At 36.5% G+C, this 20,417-nt stretch overlaps 3 protein-coding genes across 4 annotated transcripts in view; 1 reads left to right on the plus strand and 2 right to left on the minus strand.

The window, feature by feature from the left end:
• The window catches only part of LOC109718751 (vacuolar protein sorting-associated protein 18 homolog), a 36,449-nt gene extending 24,964 nt beyond the window's left edge, over window positions 1-11,485 (minus strand). The window contains exons 1-3 of one of the 2 annotated variants that reach the window (XM_020245149.1): window positions 11,158-11,485; window positions 10,480-10,515; window positions 9,263-9,321 (exon numbers count right to left, since the gene is read on the minus strand). The gene's annotated coding sequence lies outside the window, so the exon portion shown is untranslated. Of the gene's footprint in view, window positions 1-9,262; window positions 9,322-10,479; window positions 10,561-11,157 lie in introns of both variants that reach the window. The other variant, XM_020245150.1, reaches the window with a different exon arrangement.
• On the plus strand, window positions 1,457-3,870 carry LOC109718752. The gene is made up of 3 exons (XM_020245154.1): window positions 1,457-1,727; window positions 1,822-2,653; window positions 2,751-3,870. The coding sequence occupies exons 1-3, from the start codon at window positions 1,722-1,724 to the stop codon at window positions 3,599-3,601; spliced, it is 1,689 nt and encodes a 562-aa protein (XP_020100743.1). The 5' UTR covers window positions 1,457-1,721; the 3' UTR covers window positions 3,602-3,870.
• LOC109718538 (RNA polymerase sigma factor sigB) lies at window positions 11,811-18,421 on the minus strand. The gene is made up of 6 exons (XM_020244805.1): window positions 17,784-18,421; window positions 16,071-16,667; window positions 14,283-14,513; window positions 14,045-14,185; window positions 12,526-12,726; window positions 11,811-12,431 (listed from the first exon to the last, which is right to left on the minus strand). Exons 1-6 carry the CDS (start codon window positions 18,306-18,308, stop codon window positions 12,150-12,152), a joined length of 1,977 nt encoding a protein of 658 aa, XP_020100394.1. The 5' UTR covers window positions 18,309-18,421; the 3' UTR covers window positions 11,811-12,149.

The raw sequence follows: 20,417 nt of genomic DNA on the forward strand, positions 1-20,417 counted from the left end.
TGTTCTTTAACACTAGGTTAGATGCCACTCGATCTACCTGACAACTTAGTTGTCCAGTCATCTCTACTCATCCTAGAGTTATCATCTGGTTTATATACATATACCATGCATCATGCTTTGTACTTAGCAATTACTCTTTGCATCATTACTAACATGCATCCCTTACTTAGCATCCTCATCATGCATTATTATTAATATGCATTTACTTCATATCATGCATTACTTAGCACAGTGATTTAAAAGGCGCGCCTCGGGCGCGCGCCTAGGCGCCTAGGCGCTAGGCGAGATCGCTCGCGCCTAGGCAGCTCCTAGGCGGGCGACCTCGCCCAGGCGCGCGCCTCTTGCGCCCAGGCGCTCGCCTTGACAGAGGCGCAAGGCGCGCCCGATGCCAAAAAAAAAAAAAAAAAAGCTGATGGGTTGGACTTTGGATCCAACATCCAATTAACCCGTTAAGTGTAAAAAAAATAGAAACGAGAAAAGAGAAGCCCTAAAAGTTAATCGAGCTCCCTCCCCCGAGTCCTCCGCTCGAGCTCCCTCCCTGAGTCCTCCGCTCGAGCAACCATCCGCTCGCTCTCTCTCCTTGTCGCTGGCTCTCCACGGCTCGAGCAAGCAGCCAAGTGGCCAAGCTCTCTCTCCTTGTCGCTGGATCACCTCTCTCTCTCTCTTTCTCGCTCACTCTCTGAGGGTCGACCCGAGCAAGCAGCCAAGCTCCCTCTCTCTTTCTCTCTTTCTCGCTCACTCTCTGAGGCTCAACCCCGAGCAAGCCTGGGCGAGGTGCGATCTCTTCCCCTCTCACATTGGTTTTTAATTTCTCTTCCTCTCTCACTCTACAGTCTCTACCTCTCACATTTTTTTTTTTCTTGTAAACACTAAACAGAGAAAGGGCTTTCTCTGTTTTTTTTTAAATAGTAAATACACTCTCTCTCTCAGTCTCTCTCTGTTTTCTATTTTTTTTCTTTTTTGTATAAACAGTAAACACTTGATTTTTTCTATATATATATTTTTTTTGTAAACTGATTTCTGTTTTTTTTTTTTTTTAACAGTAAAGCCTTGCGCCTCAAAAAAAAAAACGATTAAAAAGACATTGATCGAGATATGTTTTAAGTTGTTATGGAGCTTCATATGATCAGATAGAAGACATTGATCGAGAATGAGTTTAATAATTTCTCTTGAAAAGAAGAATTTATCGAACCATTTAAAAAGTTTTAGGAGATCTAATTGTCAAAATTAAAAGTTAGGAGCCTTATTTGATCAAAATCAAGAGGCTTTCTCTGTTTTTTTTTAAATAGTAAATACACTCTCTTTCTCTCTGTTTTCTATTTTTTTTCTTTTTTGTATAAACAGTAAACACTTGGCTTTCTCTATTTTTTTTTGTAAATTGTTTTCTGTTTTTTTTTTAACAGTAAAGACTCTATTTTTTCTATTTTTTCTTTTTTTAAAACAGAAAACACTCTATTTTCTCTATTTTTTCTCTTTTTTTTGGGTGAACAGTACACACATCTCTCTATGCTTAATTTTTTTTTTTAACAGTAACTTCAATGACAATAAGTGAATATTGTCAATTTGTCATTGAAAACAACTAGTAAAAATTGTATTTTTGCTGAATTAGAAATCTTGCTGAAACATTGCTTATTTTTTAGATTTCTTTTCCATATTTGTGGAGTGCCAACTTGCTGTTGAATTTCTTGAATGGATTCGGAAGCATCCAAAAGAGACCCTGCATGGAAGTATGTACATTTAGTAGATCAAAAAAATAAAAATGATCTTGCATGTAATTTTTGTCAAAAAGTAACAAAAGGAGGAATTTACCGAGCAAAACAGCATATTGTTGGAGGCTTTCGAAATGCAAAAGCGTGCTCCAGATGTCCACCACATGTGAGGGAGGAAATCAAAGACTTTATGATTAAAAAAATATCAGAGAAGGAGCAAAGTGATTTCATACCTGACTTTGAAGATATAGATAACTTAAATGACAATGATGAGGAAAATGATGTTGAGGAATTGAACTCTGAAGGAAAAAGAATGCAAAGCAAAAGTAGCGGCTGTAGCGTTGGTAGTAGTAAAAGTGCAAAAAAAAAACTAAGACAAAAGGGACCATTGGATTTGTATTTCAATTCTAATGCAGAGAAGGTAGTTCAAAATAAAAAGGATGGAAAAATGAAGCAAACTACTATCAACGAAGTTTGTAGGAAGGAGTTGAGAGAAAAAGCTTGTAGAGATCTAGCAAAATGGTTTTATGATGCTGGAGTACCTTTCAATGCTGCTACTTATGATAGCTTTACTGTGGCAATCGAGTCCATTGGACGATTCGGCACTGGCATGAAACCACCTTCTATGTATGAATTACGGGTTCCTTTTCTTCAAAAAGAGATTCAAGAAACGAAGAATTCACTGAAAGGCCATATGGAGGAATGGGTAAAGACTGGATGTACTATAATGTGTGATGGATGGAAGGACAGGAGAGAAAGGACTCTTATAAACTTTCTTGCAAATTCTCCGATGGGCACTGTGTTCATTGAATCTATTGATGCCTCCAATTACACGAAAACTGGCGAAGAGATGTTTAAGTTATTGGATAGTATGGTAGAGCGTATCGGGGAGGTCAATGTCATTCAAATTGTGACCGATAGTGCATCAAATAATGTCTTAGCCGGTAAGAAATCCTACAAATTTTTTACATTATTTGATACATAATTTTATATTATTTGGTGGAATATTTGTTTAACTTGAAATATGTGAATTTTTAATAGGAAAATTGTTGGAAGCAAAGCGACCACATTTGTATTGGTCACCTTGTGCCGCCCATTGCATTGATTTAATACTTGAGGACATTGGAAAAATGCCCGAGGTGCATAGAACATTGAAAAGGGCAACGACATTGAATAGTTATATTTATACCCGCACCGGCGTAGTCAACATGATGAGACGTTTCACAGGCCAAAGAGAGTTGCTTAGACCTGGCATTACAAGATTCGCAACGGCCTTTCTTACCCTTCAACGGCTACATAAGCAAAAGAGCAACTTGAGAAAAATGTTCACATCGGATGATTGGACCAAGAGTAAATGGGCAAAGGAACAAGCGGGCAAAGGGGCAGCTAGCATTGTAATGATGCCTACATTTTGGACTAGTGTTATTTTTATTCTTAAAATTTTTGGCCCTCTCGTTCGTGTACTTCGGCTTGTTGATGGTGAGAAAAGGCCGGCAATGGGTTACATTTATGAGGCAATGGATAGAGCAAAAGAAGCAATTGCAAGGTCTTTTAAAGAGAGAGAGGAGAAATATAGTGATATATTCAATATTATTGATAAAAGATGGGAATGCCAACTTCATCGCCCTTTACATGCTGCTGGCCATTTCTTGAATCCTGAATTCTTTTATTCAAATTCAGAAATCCTTAGAGATGAAGAGATTATGGCGGGTTTATATGAAGCTTTGCAAAAATTGATTCCAAGTGCTCAAGAACAAGATAAAATATGCGATCAACTAAGTGTGTATCGTGAAGCACGTGGACTTTTTGGGACTAATATGGCAATTCGACAAAGGAATACAAAGTCACCAGGTATACCTTATCTAGCAAAATTTATACCGTATGCATTTTAAACTTTTAGTAGTTATTTCTTATAAGTTGTAAGTAGATAAGAAAAAAAATGAAGTCATTTATATACATTTTTATTAATAGAATATCTGAATGAACAGGGGAGTGGTGGAAATTGTTTGGATCATCAACACCAGACTTGCAAAAATTTGCAATTAGAGTTCTTAGTCTCACTTGTAGTGCTTCCGGTTGTGAGCGAAATTGGAGTGTTTTTGAACATGTAAGTTGCAAGATCAAATCATCTTATTTAATACTTAAAACTTTATATTTTCTTTATTTCAATAAGGTTGTTTGTTTATTTTGCAGCTTCATAGCAAGAAAAGAAATAGGCTCACACAAAAATGCTTAAATGATTTGGTGTATGTAAGGTATAATAGAGCATTGAAGCGGCGGTATAAATTGCGTGACACCATCGACCCTATCTCAATGAGTGAAATTGATGATAGCAATGAATGGTTGATTGGAAAAATGGATGAAGACAATGATAATGAGGGGAAAGATGATGATCATGTTTGGGAAGATGACACTTTGACATGGAATATTGTGGCAAAAGCAGCAGGAGTGGATGAACCTTCACACCGTACTAGATCACTCAGTTCCACAGCTTCCACCAAGTGCACTGGTAAAGGAAAGGCAAAAGCTTCATCTTCTCACACTCGGAATGTTACTACCTTCATAGATGATGAAGAGCCTGATTTTGATGATGCTCTCGAAACAGAAGATGAAGAAGAAGAGGAAGACATTGGAAATGACAAATCTGACGAAGAAGAAGAGTATTCTTCGTCAAGTGGTGGACATGATGATTGATGAATTAAGACTAATTAATATTTTTAGTGTGGCTGTGTGGCCCATTTTGGCTCGATTGACCTTGAATACTTAGTTTCTATATGATGCCTTTTTTATGTTCTTTGGCTTAAAACTTAAGTTTTTAACTTTTTATGCATGCTACATTGCTACTTGCCTACTTTTTGATGATCTTATGCTTATAATTGGTATGTTTTTGACGTACTATTAGTTTGTGCATTACTAGTTAGCTTTATACTTGCCTTCATTTAGAGATGAAAAGGTATGTTGTTCTCTACTTTAGTTCTTTTTGCATGTGTTATTTTGTTTTTAGCATTATTATAATCATATATGATATATCTATTGTTTAGTTTCTTTTTTACATTATTTTTTTCAAGTGTGCACCTCACCTCTCTCAGGCGCGCGCCTGCGCCTTGCGCCTTGCGCCTAGGCTCTAACAGCCTTTGCGCCTTGATGCGCCTTGGGCTTTTTAAAACACTGACTTAGCATTACATTATTATCATGCATTATTAGCATTGTGTAACTTGCTCACCATGCATTTCTACTAAGCATTTTCATCTATGCATTATCATTATCATGCATTACTTTACATTAGCTAGCATTATCTAATGCCATAATCATTATGCTCCACTATGCATTGTTATTAATATGCATTTGCTCTAAGCATTACCATTTATCATGCTTTCTACTTAGCATCTACTTTATGCATCTTTATTAACATGCATCCTTGCTCTTGTCTACATGCACATGCATCAACATGAGATTACATTGCTAAGACATAAAGGGCGACCTAGTCGCTTCGGTAAGCACAACCCACCTTAACTCACGTTCCGATTGCTTGTCGACACTTGCAATCGGCCTCCGCGGCACCCGGTACCCGGTTTGGCCCGATCTCTCGCGCGACCACCCGAACGGCCTCCAATTCACGATCCGAAAATTAAAGGTCTTCGGTTATGTGCCACGATGCTTCAAATCTGTTTTCATGAGTATACGATGTCGCCTCGGCCCTCCAGGCGGAAACGAAGCCTAAACGTCCGTTTCTTTAATAACTTCGCGTAGGCTCGATGAATAACCGAACCGACTTCGCCAACGCGTTCGCTTACCTAGCAATTAGGTTTACGAAGGGTCAAATTAGATCAAACCCCACCTAATTTGTAAACCCCCATTTTCACACCCTAGCCTCAACATATGCTCCAAACAATCCAAATATTAAGGATTTAACAAGCTAACTTCACATTAGAGGCTATTAGAACACTTAAACTTAAGGATTAAGCCAGATCCCAAAAGCTTACCCCAATGTGAACGCCGCAACGAAAACATGTCGCTCCAACGAGCGCACGAAAGCTCAATCCGTCGCCTCCAACGCGTTCGCAAGCTCGATCTCCACCAACNAGGCGCGCGCCTGCGCCTTGCGCCTTGCGCCTAGGCTCTAACAGCCTTTGCGCCTTGATGCGCCTTGGGCTTTTTAAAACACTGGTGGGCCCCATAGGGTTGAGTGGGTGGTTGGTTGAATAGTATTATCAAACGGATGAAAATTATAAAAGAGGTAAATCTAACGGCAGAAAACTTGATAGCACCAAATGCTTCGTACTATCGATAGTATACCAGCCGGACTCTATATATATATATATTAGAATTTAGGCTACTATACTATCTATAGTACCGGGCTCCGGTATTTATATTGTTTTCAATTAGGGTGTTAAAATAACGATCCACACCGTTAAATATGACTAGGGTATCTAAATTCTTAGAATAAAATGTTTAATTTTTTTCAATATCGTTTGCTTAGTAAATAAATTATGTCAAAATGAACGGTGGAAATTGAAATAATCTTTAAAATTTGAGTATAGGATTTAAATTCAAGATCAAGAATGTTAACCTTAATCTAGATAGTTAAGATTATTTTCGATCAAAATTTGAAGAATTTAGATTCTTCTACCGTTAAACTCCAAACTCGTCATAGTAACCATTGAAAATGGGCAATTTTAAATGGTTTGATCATAAAGTAAACTATGTCGGAAAAATATAAAATTTTATTTCTAAAAACTTTAAATAACCTAAGATCAGTTTTAACGGTGTGGATCGTTGATTTGAACACCCTAAAGTCGAAAACGAACTATAGTACAGAGCCCCGATACTATAGATAGTATAGGAGACTATCTCTCTCTCTCTCTTCTCTCTCTCTCATATATATATATATAGTAGGTCTTGTGTCTATTAGAGCACGAAGGTCTCCGTGCTCCTAAGCCGTTTTTATGTGAGAGTTCCAAATCGACGATCGGCTCCGTTAGACTTGATCTAGCATATTTGAAGTATCTAGAAAATAAATTTTGTGACTTTTCGATATCATTTACCTAACGATCGAAAGGGTTCAAATCAACAGCTGAAAATAAAAATCTAACCAAATGTGATATAGCATTAAAATTTCGATCAAACATATTGATCTTGCTGTAAATAGTATAAAGAATTTTCTATCAAAATTTTTCTGATTTTAATACTTCTACACCCAGTTAAACTTGCAAACGGTATACATCAACCATTAAAAATTGTTGATTTTGACCCTTTCGATTACTAGGAAAATGATACCAAAAAATCACAAAAATTATTTTCTAGATAGTTCAAATACGCTAGATCAAGTCTAACGGAGCCGATCGTCGATTCGGAAGCTCTATCATCGAAAACACTTAGGAGCACGGAGGCCTCCGTGCTCCTAATAGCAACACAAGACCTACTCTATATATATATATATATATATATATTTTATAATATATAAGAGTCCGGCTACTAACTATATGAGTACGATCGTCCCTGTACTCATAAGTTGTTTTCAATGATAGAGCTTCCGAATCAATGATCCACATCGTTAAACGTTATCTAGAGCATTTGAAACATCTAGAAATCAAATTTCATAATTTTTCGACATCATTTACCTTACGATCAAAAGCTCACAAAATTAACAATTTTTAACGGCCGGTATGAATACTTCTAGTTTAACGTGCAAAAAATCCGAATAGGTGGAATTTTTGATAGAAAATTCTATCTACCTAGATAAAGATCAATAATCGATCTTAAATTGAAGGATCGATCATCCATTTTTAAGACATCGTTCGATTTTGACCGTTCATTTATGCCCGCTTGATGACTTTATAATGATTTCAAAAAACGAAATTTATTTTCTAGAAGTTTCAAATACTCTAGATCATATTTAACGGGTGGATCGTTGATTCGGAAGCTCCATCATCGAAAACAACTTACGAGTACGAAGGCCAATACTCATAATAAGTATGTAGCCCTACTCTATATATATATATAACTAGGCTGGAATGCTATCAATAGCACCAAGTTGTTGGTGTTATTAGGTTTTCGCCCTTGGATGAAGAAATGTACGGTTAGGATAATGTGGCCCCCTAGGTTGAGTGAGTTGTTGGTTGAATAGTATAATCTAACGGTGAAAATAGTCAAATGGTTAAATCTAACGGCGGAAAACTCGGTAGCACCAAACATTTGGTGCTATTGATAGTATCCTAGCGGATTCTATATATATATATATATATATATATATATATATATGGAGCTAGGCTGGTATACTATCGTAGCCAGGAGGCCTCCGTGCTACCAAGTTGTTTTCAATGATGCGGCTTCCAAATCAACAAAATCGGCTCCGTTAGACTTGATCTACACTATTAAAAGTATTTGGAAACTAAATTTCATAATTTTTCGACATCATTTGGATAGTGATCAAAAGGTCTCAAAATTGACAATTTTAATGGTCGATGTGATCCATTTGTGAATTTAACGGTGTAAAACAATCCAAATCTGATGAAATTTTTATAGAAAATTCTTTTCACTATTTAGAGTAAGATCAATACCTCTAATCTTAAATTCAAGTCTTTTTTCATCACTTTTTGTGAGATTTTTATTTTCAGCCATTCATTTTTAGACTACTCGTTTCATAGGTAAATGGTGTCGAAAAATTGTGAAATTTAGTTTCCAAATACTTTTAATAGTGTAGATCAAGTCTAACGGAGCCGATCGTCAATTTGAAAGCTGCAACATGAAAAACAACTTGGTAGCACGGAGGCCTCTGTGCTACCGATAATATACCAGCCTAGCTCTATATATATATATATATATATATATATATATATGAATCATTTCAAATAATTCCCTAGCTAGAGGCATTGTACAATTTAGAGTTAATTTTCAGAATCAGAATCCTTTTAAGATTAATGAGTGCTGAGTATCTATATATATACATATGCTGCTTTAATTATTTTTCTTACAATTAAGAGATAATTAGACAATTTGGTCTTGTTAATTCCCCTCCTCCTTAATTACTCATTTTTTTGACTAATAGGTAGACGTTCACATGAGCAATTTGCAAACATAAATTGGTCGGAGTACATGAACTAAATACAATTTGCATTAGGAGTAGAACATGCATTTCTTCATTTACAATTAAGGCTACAATCTCTTTCAGGAAGTGTACCAAGATATCTACAATTTCAAAGCGACAATATGTAGGCAAAATAAAAAAGGTTTGCTAGTAATTCAATTGGAAATTTGGTGTAGACTTTACGCAGAATAATGAGTTTCCCTCAAATCTACTTTATGTGACAAAAACTGACAACAAACAAAGAAATACTATTCTTTTTGCCTTGCTCTAGTAATATGCACATGGACCATCAGACTCCTATTTATCAAAAATCTAGTCACTTGTGCAGTTGATGATTCCTAACACTATTAGGCCTGCCTTAAAAAAAAAAAGTGACTCCTGACACAATCTAAAAACAAGGAAAATAGTAAAGAAGAATGTGAACATGATAAATACACTACTAGCTTTAGAGAATTAAGGTTGTCACCTTGATAACTAGAGACCTTTGTTGAATAAGAGATATTGCATGAAGTGGAGACTCGTAAGCTGCATTCAGCAAGCATGCTCAGTTAGTCCTAATATATATGACAAGCAATCTTATACAAGTTGTCATTTGCAGGAAACAGAGAGACGAATAGCATTAATTTCAAGTCATGTCAAAGAAAAGGTAAAAATAAAAATAAAAACCTACTAATTGACAAAGGAGGAGGCCTAGTCCCCAGCTGTTTCTGCACCCATGTCATAGAACTAGAGGACAGTCTCAACTATGGTATTTACATTTTAATTTTGTTACTACAGAGATTTTTGTACAATATCATTACATTATGTAGATTGGCATTGTCTCGTAAGTCTTTTGAAATTGTATGATAATTTGGGTTTCTTTACTCTAATTGGCTCCTACCTTGCTATTTACTGAATTGTTGGAGCCCAAAGAATATGTAATAACTCATGTTGAGGCAAAGATTAGATTGTAATTTCTAACAAATTCGTCAATTTAGCAAATCTATTTTGTTGCCCAGTGAATTTGTGTCTCATTTCCTCTTTTTCTTCCCTTTTGTTCCTTGAAATGCAAAATCTTTGTTATTGTTTTTATTAATTTGATCTGTAGTGATGTCAATCCAGAGTGAGCAATTTGCTGTATTTTGTGCAGCAGTAAAAATTGCTCGTGCATGAAGTACAAAGGCACTTTTATTTTTGTTCATCACGATAAGCTAGAAACTCTAGAAACTGTAGATATGATTTTTGAAGCTGCAAATATTTTTTGAATAATGAATGGAAGGATTTGAAATTTGATACAATAATTGCAGGTATGGATGCATTGCGTGATTTGTTTGGTCATGCTGAATTTATTTGTGTATAGAGATGGAGTGCAATCAAGTTTGCAAAGAGATACATATATTGTATATAGGAATGGAGAGCAGGTGAACTGCACTTTGTAGCCCCAAATTTAGACAGAAATTTAAGTAAAGTTTCTAGTGTCATCATCTGCATATATAATCCTCATTAAGGATATTCACTTCTTTTGAAAAAGAATGCAATGTTGGATCAGAGGAGTGGGTAGGGCATGACACCCTTATAGCCCTCAGAACAAGAGATTTTAGTTTTTATTTTTTGGGTAATATATAGAGCCCTTGGCTACAAAAATAAGATCAAACTATTAAATGGAGAGTTCTTCAGATGTAAAGCACATTTTTAGCAACATACCTGGAGGGCTGTTGTTAGTGGCAGAGGGTGTTGGAGCTGCGACCAAAATTGAGATAATAAATAAGATAAAATCACACTACCCTTCAAACAAAAAAAATAAATTAGATCATTCATGATTCTTCAAGAAAGAGTCCAAAATTAAAAAATAAAAAAATAGAAAAACAAAAAAAATAGTAACCATGAATTACACTAAACTTGGTGCATATATAAGAGTATGAGATAATAAGTTAACCCAAAAATGCATATATGAAATTACACTAAACTTTGAGCAGCTACTGTATTCAGTTACAGTTTGCAACCTATCTCAAAGATTAAATACATATCAAGATAAAAAATCGACATTATGCTAATTTGCTATATGCAGACCTTGTTGAGTTCTATGCGATCAATTCTCAGGGAATGAAGTCAATGACAACTAGAATCTAATTAATGATAAAAGGGCATTAATCATGTGTTTCTTAAAATAAAACCTTAGAGCACTTGTAACACTGAACTTTACATGCCTTCGCTACTAAAACCATGAGGTCAAAATCAAACAAGTTCTCATAAACACAACTAGGTAATCTTCAAAAGTTGCTACAAATCAGCATAACAATGTGATCAAAAAGACAAATATAGTATACTCAGTGAAATTCCTTTACGATTGATGAATTATGAAGATGAATCAAGGGATTATACCAGGATCTACCGTGATCTCTTTGGATCCATTGTCGGAATTGGAGCTTCCCACGATTCAAGGTTTTGTGGGGACACAGGATCCAAAATTGAAGCTTAATTTTGCCGAAAATAACAGAAAAATCAGCAGAGGAAGAGGAGCGCCATGCCGAGTTTTGGGATTGAGCTTGGATTTGTGAAGAGGAGCGCCGGCAATGGAGGTGTTAATTGGGAGAAGCCATTAGGGGAAGGGGCTGAGGAGAGAAACTAGGGTTAGGGCTTTGATCAAGAGGGGTAGAGGAGGAGGAGAGGGGAGAGAGAGAGGGGGGGAGGGGAGGGAGGAGACAAGTATGAGGTTTGGGTTTGGATGGAGGCCTGCGAAGACGTATGGGGTATCAGACTTGGGTTCACATCAGAGGGGGTTTTGGTACCATACATGTATTTAGGCTCGTTCGGATACCTTGAATACGTAACATAGTTAAAAATAATAAAAATCTATATTAAAAAAATTAAAATTTATATTTATATATGAATTAAATTTACAATTAAATTTCAAAATTAAAATTTAAAATAAACAATTAAATTTCTAATTTGAATTTAATGTTTAGATGAGCAAGTACTCTATAACTGAGTCAACGAAATGCACTCCCAAATGGACCCCTTTCGAACACCACTTGAATCACAACCATGTATTTATCAACCGAATTAAAAGTAGAAAATAAACAAATAAATAATACAATTCTTATATGTACAAAACTGTTTGTTGTCTCCAACTAGTTCAAAAAAGAAAAAGGAAGAAAGAATCGACCTTTCTATTTACTTCTTTTTTCTCCCAACAGGCAAGTTTATAAAAGATCCATTCAAAGATGACATGGATTTTTCCGCACAAAAAAATTTACAGGTTTGTCATATTGAGCACAGTTAGTTATGCCCGTGGGTGAAGTGGGCATGTAAATTTCGAAAGCCATAGCTGGCAAGAAAATGAGAAATCAAGGGAAATGCAATAAAAAGCTTTCTCATGAGATCAAGTACTGCTGCAAATTCTTCGTTCTCTTCTTGCTCTTTAGCTTCCGAAACGCGCACGACTCGATCTGCCGGATTCTCTCCCTGCTCACGCCCATCAACTCACCGATCTCCTGCAAAGTTTTCATCCTTCCATCCTCCAGTCCAAATCTCCACCTCACCACCTGTTTTTCCCTTGGATTCAATGTATCAAGCACCTTATTCAGATCCTGCTTCCTGAACTGCTTTATGAGTATGTCCTCTGCAGTCTCTGCGTCAGGATCTGCAATCACTTCCTGTCGATAAAAATAGGCAGAGATAAATCATGCAAGCTACAACAATCACATATAAACGATGAGAGAAAGCAAGAGGACATATAGCAGAACGAACCGAAGGCTTGAGGCTCTGATTGATTCCAATCTTCTGGTCGAGAGATCTCAGAGCTTTAGGAGTTAGCATTACTGCCGCAAGTCTCTTCATGGACAACCCTGCTGCCTTCGCAACTTCCTCATAATCAGGATGCCTTCCTTTCTCACTGTACAACTGTTTCTTGGCTTCCCGCACGCGGTAAGTCGCTTCCACCATGTGAAACTGTTCAACCAAAAATTTGAGTAAGTGAAGAAAATCTTAGAACTAGGAAGGGAGAAAACTACCAGCAGCATTTGCCTCAACACTTCATTGAAATATTCATTGTCTAAAAAGGAGCTAGAAGAAGGTCAATTTTGCTATATTACATATCCATATTGATAATATTTTAGGGCCATTATACGGTGTACTGTGATCGGAAAGGACTTGGTCATGCAACTATTTTGTTGCACACGATGTTATGGTACAGGTCTTGGTCGTGCAACTATTTAGTTGCACTTCAAGCAGCACTTAAAGCACTGAGAGATGCCATTTCACATAAAATTGGTATAGGTTGGGACTTATTCAGTTCTCTCTCTTCAATAAGCCTACTAGTGAGGGATCGACTAGGGAATAGCCTTCACATATATTCTACTTGAATTCTGTTTTCTTAATTGCCACTAAAAGGTGAAGAGAAAGACAAGGAATGAAGAATAAGAAGAAAGGTTTGATAGGTCAAGCATGAGTGCATATGGTTTTGTATTTTGAACTTCAAAAGCCTCTCAGCACCACCTCCTAATTGTTTTCACTGCTTTCCTCCATCCTAACATTTCACAAGTTATAAGCAAGATAACATCCACCATATGAGTTTCCACTGCAACAATGGTTGACCCAAGTAGTTGTCACAGCATGCTTTGCATATGCTGAGCCACATAGGGAGACTGCCCTGAAAGCCCCAGTAAGGCAATGACAACAGATTGGATTACTTCCTGGTCACCATTCTCAGGTTTGGATTGCTTCCTTTTCAGCGTTCAGCTACTTTAAATGCCCTGTCCCTTTTATCCACCACAAAAGAAGACATGTTTCCTCAGCAACATGTGACCAAATGATATATCCCCGACGACCTTCAAAAGTTTCTGAGACGACAACAAACTTCATTGGTATTCATTCAAGGTGGTCTCAGACTCTCAGAGATATCCAAAGATCTCAAGCACTCTTAGCAAGCCAGTTAGGCTGCTCGGAGCCCCCAGTACGCTATCCTAGGAGCTAATCAATGAATCACTATTCAAAGAGAAAGCAAGGCACAAAAATAAAGGTGATAAGTATTGTGCATCATGTCATGCAAATTGAGAAGATAGTTACTCATTGTTTACTCGGGAAGTAGACATAAGAATCTCTTTTGTCATCAACCTATTGACATATTTCTGGGTTCACCTTATAATGTGGACCAAACAGAGAATGACCAAATATAGAATATGTTCTCTGAATTTATTCCATATGAAGGAAACTGCACAAACTTGGAACTTTGATGCATATAAATAAAGGATAGTAATAAAGGACATACCGGCAACCTGATTGTCCTAGATTGTTCTGAGAGGGACTTTCGAACAGCTTGTTTGATCCACCAGTGCGCATATGTGGAAAACTTGAATCCCTTTGAAGCGTCAAACTTTTCAGCACCCTTTACAAGGCCTCTGCATCCTTCCTGCAAGGAAGATAACATAATTTAGTAAATTCTAAAGCTGAACAGCAAACTACAGAAACTGCTCACTTCCCAAGAAGTATATATGTTCAAGCACTACCTGAACAAGATCCTGAAGGTTCATTCCCGCACCCTGATAGTTTTTAGCAATAGAAATAACAAGGCGTATGTTACTTTTGATCATCTTATCTTTGCAAAAGGCACCATAATTCAAGCGCTTTCGGAGGGTCTTCTGATCAACTCCAGCTGCTGCAGCCCATTGAGCAAAGATTGGCTGACCACCATTGCGTTCTGCAAGCTCCTCTTGGAGCCTTTCCAACTTTAAAAGGTCCTGCACGCATTCATCACCAAGAACAAGCATGAATAACAATGAACCTTGGGTTTGCAAACAAATGGTTCAATTATAGTCACTATACCAATTCATTAAATATTTTTATTCATACATTGACATAACACTTTGTGAAACACTAACTGCTCGAGAATATGCTATCACAAATGCTTGGAAGCATCTAATAGAATGGACGATCACAATAGTAATTCACAGAATGTGATCATAAGAAATACAAAAGTTTTGTCAAAATATATATGAGAGAAGAAGAACATAGATTAATTTCTTTTTCAAATTCTGCTCACTTGGAATAAAAGGGAAGCTGCAAGATCCTAACATGTAAATTATCTACTCTCAACATTTCCCTCATAGCCCTAAAATCTGTACAACCAATGGCAGAATGCCTCGAGAAGGTTGAAAATTACTGCCCAGAATTGGAAAACAACATTCTTTTCAAATTCATTTTGTGCCATAATCTTAGAAATCAAGGGCAGGAAGCAATGTGGGAAAGTGGCAAGAACATCAACTGATCCTTTGATCCCAAATATCTGCTGCAGGTGATAATTCTCTTTTCTTACATATGTATTTTCAGTATTATCTGGATAATAGTTCTACACTTTTTTCCCAGCTGGCAAACATGTCCTGACTTTCTCTGGTGATGGGAAAGGTTATGGAATATATATGCAGGTGCAGTAAAATGAAAAACAAAATAAAAGCACTCATAGCACATTTTCAGTAGCTCGAATGGGACTATAAATCTCCTTGAGGTTCTTGACTAATTGTGTTTGTAGTGTTGAAGATAGTCTTATTTAATGGTTTCCACCATTTTTATCTCAATATAAATAACAAGTTAGCCATCTTGAGTTGAAGTATATAATGAAATAGAAACAAATGATTCTCAGACATAGACTAATTACAAAATCATGCATTTAGCAGAGTTGAACAGGTATTAACCAAACAAATTAATGATATTCAAAGAATTAATATTTTAAATCTTAAATAATGGGTTTTTCTTAGAGAGCATTTGGTTGTTTGGGAGAACTAAATACACTACAATTCGCAAAAAGCTTAAGTTTGGCGTGCAGCACTTCTACTTTAAAATGGTAACCTCGGTTAGTTACTATCATAGTTGAAGGATCATATATTAAAGGGAAGAGAGGAGAACAGGAGGACGAGTCAAGGATTACAGGTGGCCGCAAAAGATAATTGCATAAAGGGCATTTAAAGTATGAGTTATTTTTTCAAGCATCAATGACATTGTCTGGGCAACCTGTTAATTCAAGTACCAGGACAAGGTTGCTTATCCCTCTTTGTTACACAATTTCTTCAAAAATCTTGAGAGAAGGATAGTGGGATACAACACTTTCTATTGTGTTGTATCTACCATTGTCTCTAAGATAGTTCACATCGTATAAGCAACTCTTATATTTCATGGTCGGTCTCATTAAAAATAACACATTCACGTATAGGTATTGGCTATCACAACTCATAACAACACTTTGTTATAGTTTTGAGTCTCGGAAAAAGAGTAGTTTGAACCATAATACTTGTTGCGCTAACCTGAATTCCTTCTGACAACTCCAGTTCTTCAGTTGCTGTTAGAAGCTTTGATGCAGCTGTCGTCGCCCTTAAGTAACGCAAAGGGTCTGTAAAATCAATCTCCTGAAAAGTGGATCGCTTTTTCTTTCCAGATGATCCTGATTTCGCAGAAATAACGGTAGTAGCAGCCTTCTCGGCTGCTCTTGCTCTTCTTGCTCTTCTCTCAGTTTGCCGTCCAGATCTCACAGCTATGCTCTGAGTGTTCTCCACCTTTTGAAGTTCAACATCATCAAGCATTATACCGGGAAGCTCAGTGTCCTTTAACTGATAATGCTCGTTTTGGGATACGGATACAGTTGCACCAGGATATCTGATTGTGTGGAGAGATTCCATTTCGGCAAGTCTAAGGCCCTCAAGCCGGAGGATATCATCAGATGAAACATTATCTGTTGATTTTTCTAATCTGGCAGATGGATCATTTCCAATCATCTGAGCTGCATCTTTGGCAACTTCAACTGCTGCTCTAGCAAGAGCAACTGCCTCAGCAGCAGCTGCTGCTATTATTGCCTCTTCGCCAGTAAGAAGTGTTTCTGTTGCCAATGCCGCTTCATAATTGGTCTGAGAAAAATTAAAAACGAAATGGTTGTTGTCACAACGATAAGATTACCAAATTGGTAAGTTCAGAAAATCAAATAGGACCTACTCTTAAGTTCGAAAATCACAAGTACCTCAGAAAACTTTAGCACATCATTCGGTGCTTCTTTTAGCTTCCTGAAACTTGTTATGATTGACTCGTACTAAAATCATTACACTCTAACTTATGCTTCAATCTATAGTCATAACTTGTTTGAAGCAATTTTAGTGGAATCAATCCTGACCTTCATAGGTGGACCAAGAGCAGCAACATACGTCAAGTTGTGCAGCAGCCAAAAGCCACCCGCACCTAATCCATCAGTGCACTAATGTAAGTAGTTAATTAAGGAATATGTGACATAAACCTGTTGATGTCTCTAAACTCTTAGTTTACCCTGATTTAACCAGTGGGCTGGCGGCAATAGACGTTAAATGTGATAGACTGATATTAAACTTTTAGTTTGCAGCTAAAGCCAGAGATTCCATATGCTTTCAGGTCCGAAGCATTATAACACCGATTGCTACTGTGGCCGATACCGAGAGAGTGCATTCGGTGGGAAGCTCATTCGACCTCCTTGACTGCCACACAAGTTTTGACATGTCAGTGCTCTTGGTCCACCAACAAAGGTCAGGATTGATTCCACCAAAATTGCTTCAAACAAGTTATAAATGTAGATTGAAGCATTAGTTATAAAGTGTAGTGATTTTGGTGCAAATCAATCAATTTGCATAAAATTTAAAAGAAGCACCCAAATGAGTACTTGAGAGGTGAGTGCAACAACAACAACAGGCTTTGTTCTTCTATCAAGGCATGTTGCTTGTTCGCGCATCAAAAGAGGAATGCGGTTATTCCTATAGCTGTGAGAAAGACGAGGCCTGACGTTTAAGGAAATGCCATAAAACTACTCTGGTTTCTCGAAAGAAATTCGGAATGCATGCTGTGATCATGTAAAATCGGGCCAAGATGGGTGACCGGCGAATGTTGGGTTATTTGACCCCCATTAGCAACGGAAGGCACAATATTCCTATGGGTTAGTCCGGTAATAAGCACAGAGCACTCATGTATGTATGAATGCATGTATGTATGTATTAAGGGAGCACCTGGATGAGGTCGAAGGGGTTGTAGTTCACAAGGCCGCTGCAGATGGTCCTGGGCTCGGCCTCCCCCACCTTCGCCTTCTCCAAGTAGAGCGACTCCACCTCCGGATGCCGCCACGCCCTCACCACGCGACCCACTCTGATGTCCAACGCCTGCGCCGCCGCAATCACCGGATCCGACGGCGGAGAAGCGGCTTCATCCCCCTCCGCCTCCTCCTCCTCCTCCTCCTCCTCCTCCTCCTCCTCCGCCGCCGCCGCCGCCGCCGCCGCTTGGGATAGGGTTTGGGTTTGGGTTTGGGTTTGGATTTGGATGGTCGCTTTAGCGGTGGAGGACAAGCAGCGGCGGCGACGCGAGGGGAAATAGAGGAGCGGGGAGAAGAGGAGGCTGCGGCGTCGGACGGAAGAAGAAGAAGAAGAAGAAGAAGACGAAGACGAAGACGAAGACGAAGAAGGGGAAAAGAGTCTTCGAATGGCGGAGGAGGACGCGGAAGAGGAGAGCAAGGGGAGCCGGCTTCCGCTCATCAACATGGCGGGGCGGTTCTCACTTCACTCCTGGAGGGAAGGGGAAATGGCGACGTCGGCCACGTTATCTCCAAAATCAGGGGCGGGCACCGTCCGGTCCGAAAGCCCAATCACATAACCGAGATTTATCATGTATGACTAAATATCTATAACAAAGGAATATGATTTTGTAATTAAAAAAGAAATAAACAATTAGAATCGTTACACTAAATATTTGTTAATATAGTAATCAAGTCTACCATAAATCAAATACGGAAAAAAAACGAAAGAAATTGAACTTAACAGCGGATCGTTGTTCTCCGACAAGACAATTATATTTTATTTATTTTATACTGAAAAAACTACTGGCATAATAATAACAACTATATATTTTAATATTTTTACTTTATTCTTAGAACTAATTTAGAAAGAAATACGAAAATATAATAATTATTAATACAGTATATTAATTTGAAAAAAAAAATCTAAATATAAGAATTTTCTATTAATAAAGTAAAAATAGAGATTTAATTGTTGCATTCAAAATAAAAGAAAGCAAAGAGCAGGGCCATTTGTCAGTCAATGTTTTCGTAGCTGGTAGCTCTCTCTTTTCGGCCCAACGCTACAACTTTGTTGCTATGTCCTGATGTGGGTGATAGTAGGCTGATCTGTGGAAATTTATGGTGCTTATAGGCCCAATTTGACTAAGAACGTGATCTGACAATGACTACGAGGTTCCAAATTTAAATCCTAATTAATTAATATTTTCAGCTAAATTTATTTTTAAAATAAATAAATAAAATGAATAGTATATTATCTTCCTCTAAACAAAAAAAAAAAAAAAAAAAAAAAAAAAAAAATCGAGGTGTGAATTTCAAAACTTCTCATAGCTGGGGGGGTCTCAGAAATACATTATTTAATAGTCAAATATTTTTCATTTTTAGAAAACCCCTAAGGCTCTCTTTTATAGTATTATAATAATTAAAATAATGTTAGAGGACTTTTTTCAGGAGTTAAAATTTAAAATTTAGGGTTTAATGCTGGAGTGTTTCATTTTTTTTTTTATACTAAAATAAAAATTCTTTAATTTCCAATCCAACTTCCAAAGCATAAATTTTATTTCAAATTTCCAGCCAACTACGAACATATATTTATTTATGATAAAAACATATGAAACTTATTTGAACCATGTACTATTTAAATTTGATTATTCAATCTTTCAAAATTTTGATTTGTACTACTTACATTTCAATTTAATTGAGTTGAGTCGGTCAATTGCACTTTGTAATCAATAATTGAATGTGTCAGTTATCTTTACAAATTTAGTTAATATATTTGATGTAATTCTTACAACTATAAGTTCATTAAAGTAAATAACTAGCTTCAATTTTAGAGTCAAAGTGTTATTATTTGAGTCAAATCAAATAAATTGAAATATTAAATAATATAATTAAAATTTTAAAAGTTTAGATAGTCAACAATTAAATAGTCTATAATTTAGATAAGTTTTATATTATTTTTATTTTTATTTATAATGCAAGGTGCCTGAGGGGAGAAAGGGCCCAGCCAATTTCATTATGTTGCCAATCACATCTCTTCTTTTCAAAGAAAAGTATAATAAAAATATTTTTTTACAATCATGATGGAACATATATCTCTAGAGATATTTGATTGATTTGTGACGCCACGTTACCAATGCACCCGGTGCATTCTAGAATTTTTCAGCTACTCCACCTCAAATTCGCTTGAAAAATGAAAAAATAATGTACATGGTAAATAGTACGTACTATCATCCATAAAAACTGAAATTGTTACTATAATGTTATTCTCAAAAAAAAAATCGAAATAAAAATATTCATAATCTGAAAATTGATATTATTTTATATTATTTAAAATATATACTCTCTTTTAAAAGAGAAAAATCAATATTTTACAAGTTTACTCTCTTTTAGTTATGTACAATCTAAATAAACAGAAAAAAATTTAAAAAATAAATTTGTGGTGAATCTTCCCATTTTGCTATTGCTTTCTTAAAATTTTCCATCAAGCAATCATATCTTTTTCACCATTACTTCCCTACAGAAAAAAATAAAATTAAAAAAAATCTTATGCGTTATTTAAAAAAAAGGGGGAAAA

The sequence above is a fragment of the Ananas comosus genome, linkage group 12 (assembly GCF_001540865.1).
Source record: "Ananas comosus cultivar F153 linkage group 12, ASM154086v1, whole genome shotgun sequence".
In the NCBI taxonomy this organism is placed as follows: Eukaryota; Viridiplantae; Streptophyta; class Magnoliopsida; order Poales; family Bromeliaceae; genus Ananas; species Ananas comosus.

What these genes read in the sequence shown, in the direction of transcription:
- LOC109718752 (XM_020245154.1), top strand. An exon ending in ATCAAATAATGTCTTAGCCG is followed by an intron (nt 2,654 to 2,750) that starts GTAAGAAATCCT and finishes AATTTTTAATAG; the next exon opens with GAAAATTGTTGGAAGCAAAG.
- LOC109718538 (XM_020244805.1), bottom strand. Translation starts at nt 18,308, where the DNA reads ATGTTGATGAGCGGAAGCCGGCTCCCCTTGCTCTCCTCTTCCGCGTCC. An exon ending in ACCTTCAGGATCTTGTTCAG is followed by an intron (nt 14,186 to 14,282) that starts GTAGTGCTTGAA and finishes TCTTCCTTGCAG; the next exon opens with GAAGGATGCAGAGGCCTTGT. An exon ending in CTAGGACAATCAGGTTGCCG is followed by an intron (nt 12,727 to 14,044) that starts GTATGTCCTTTA and finishes TTGGTTGAACAG; the next exon opens with TTTCACATGGTGGAAGCGAC.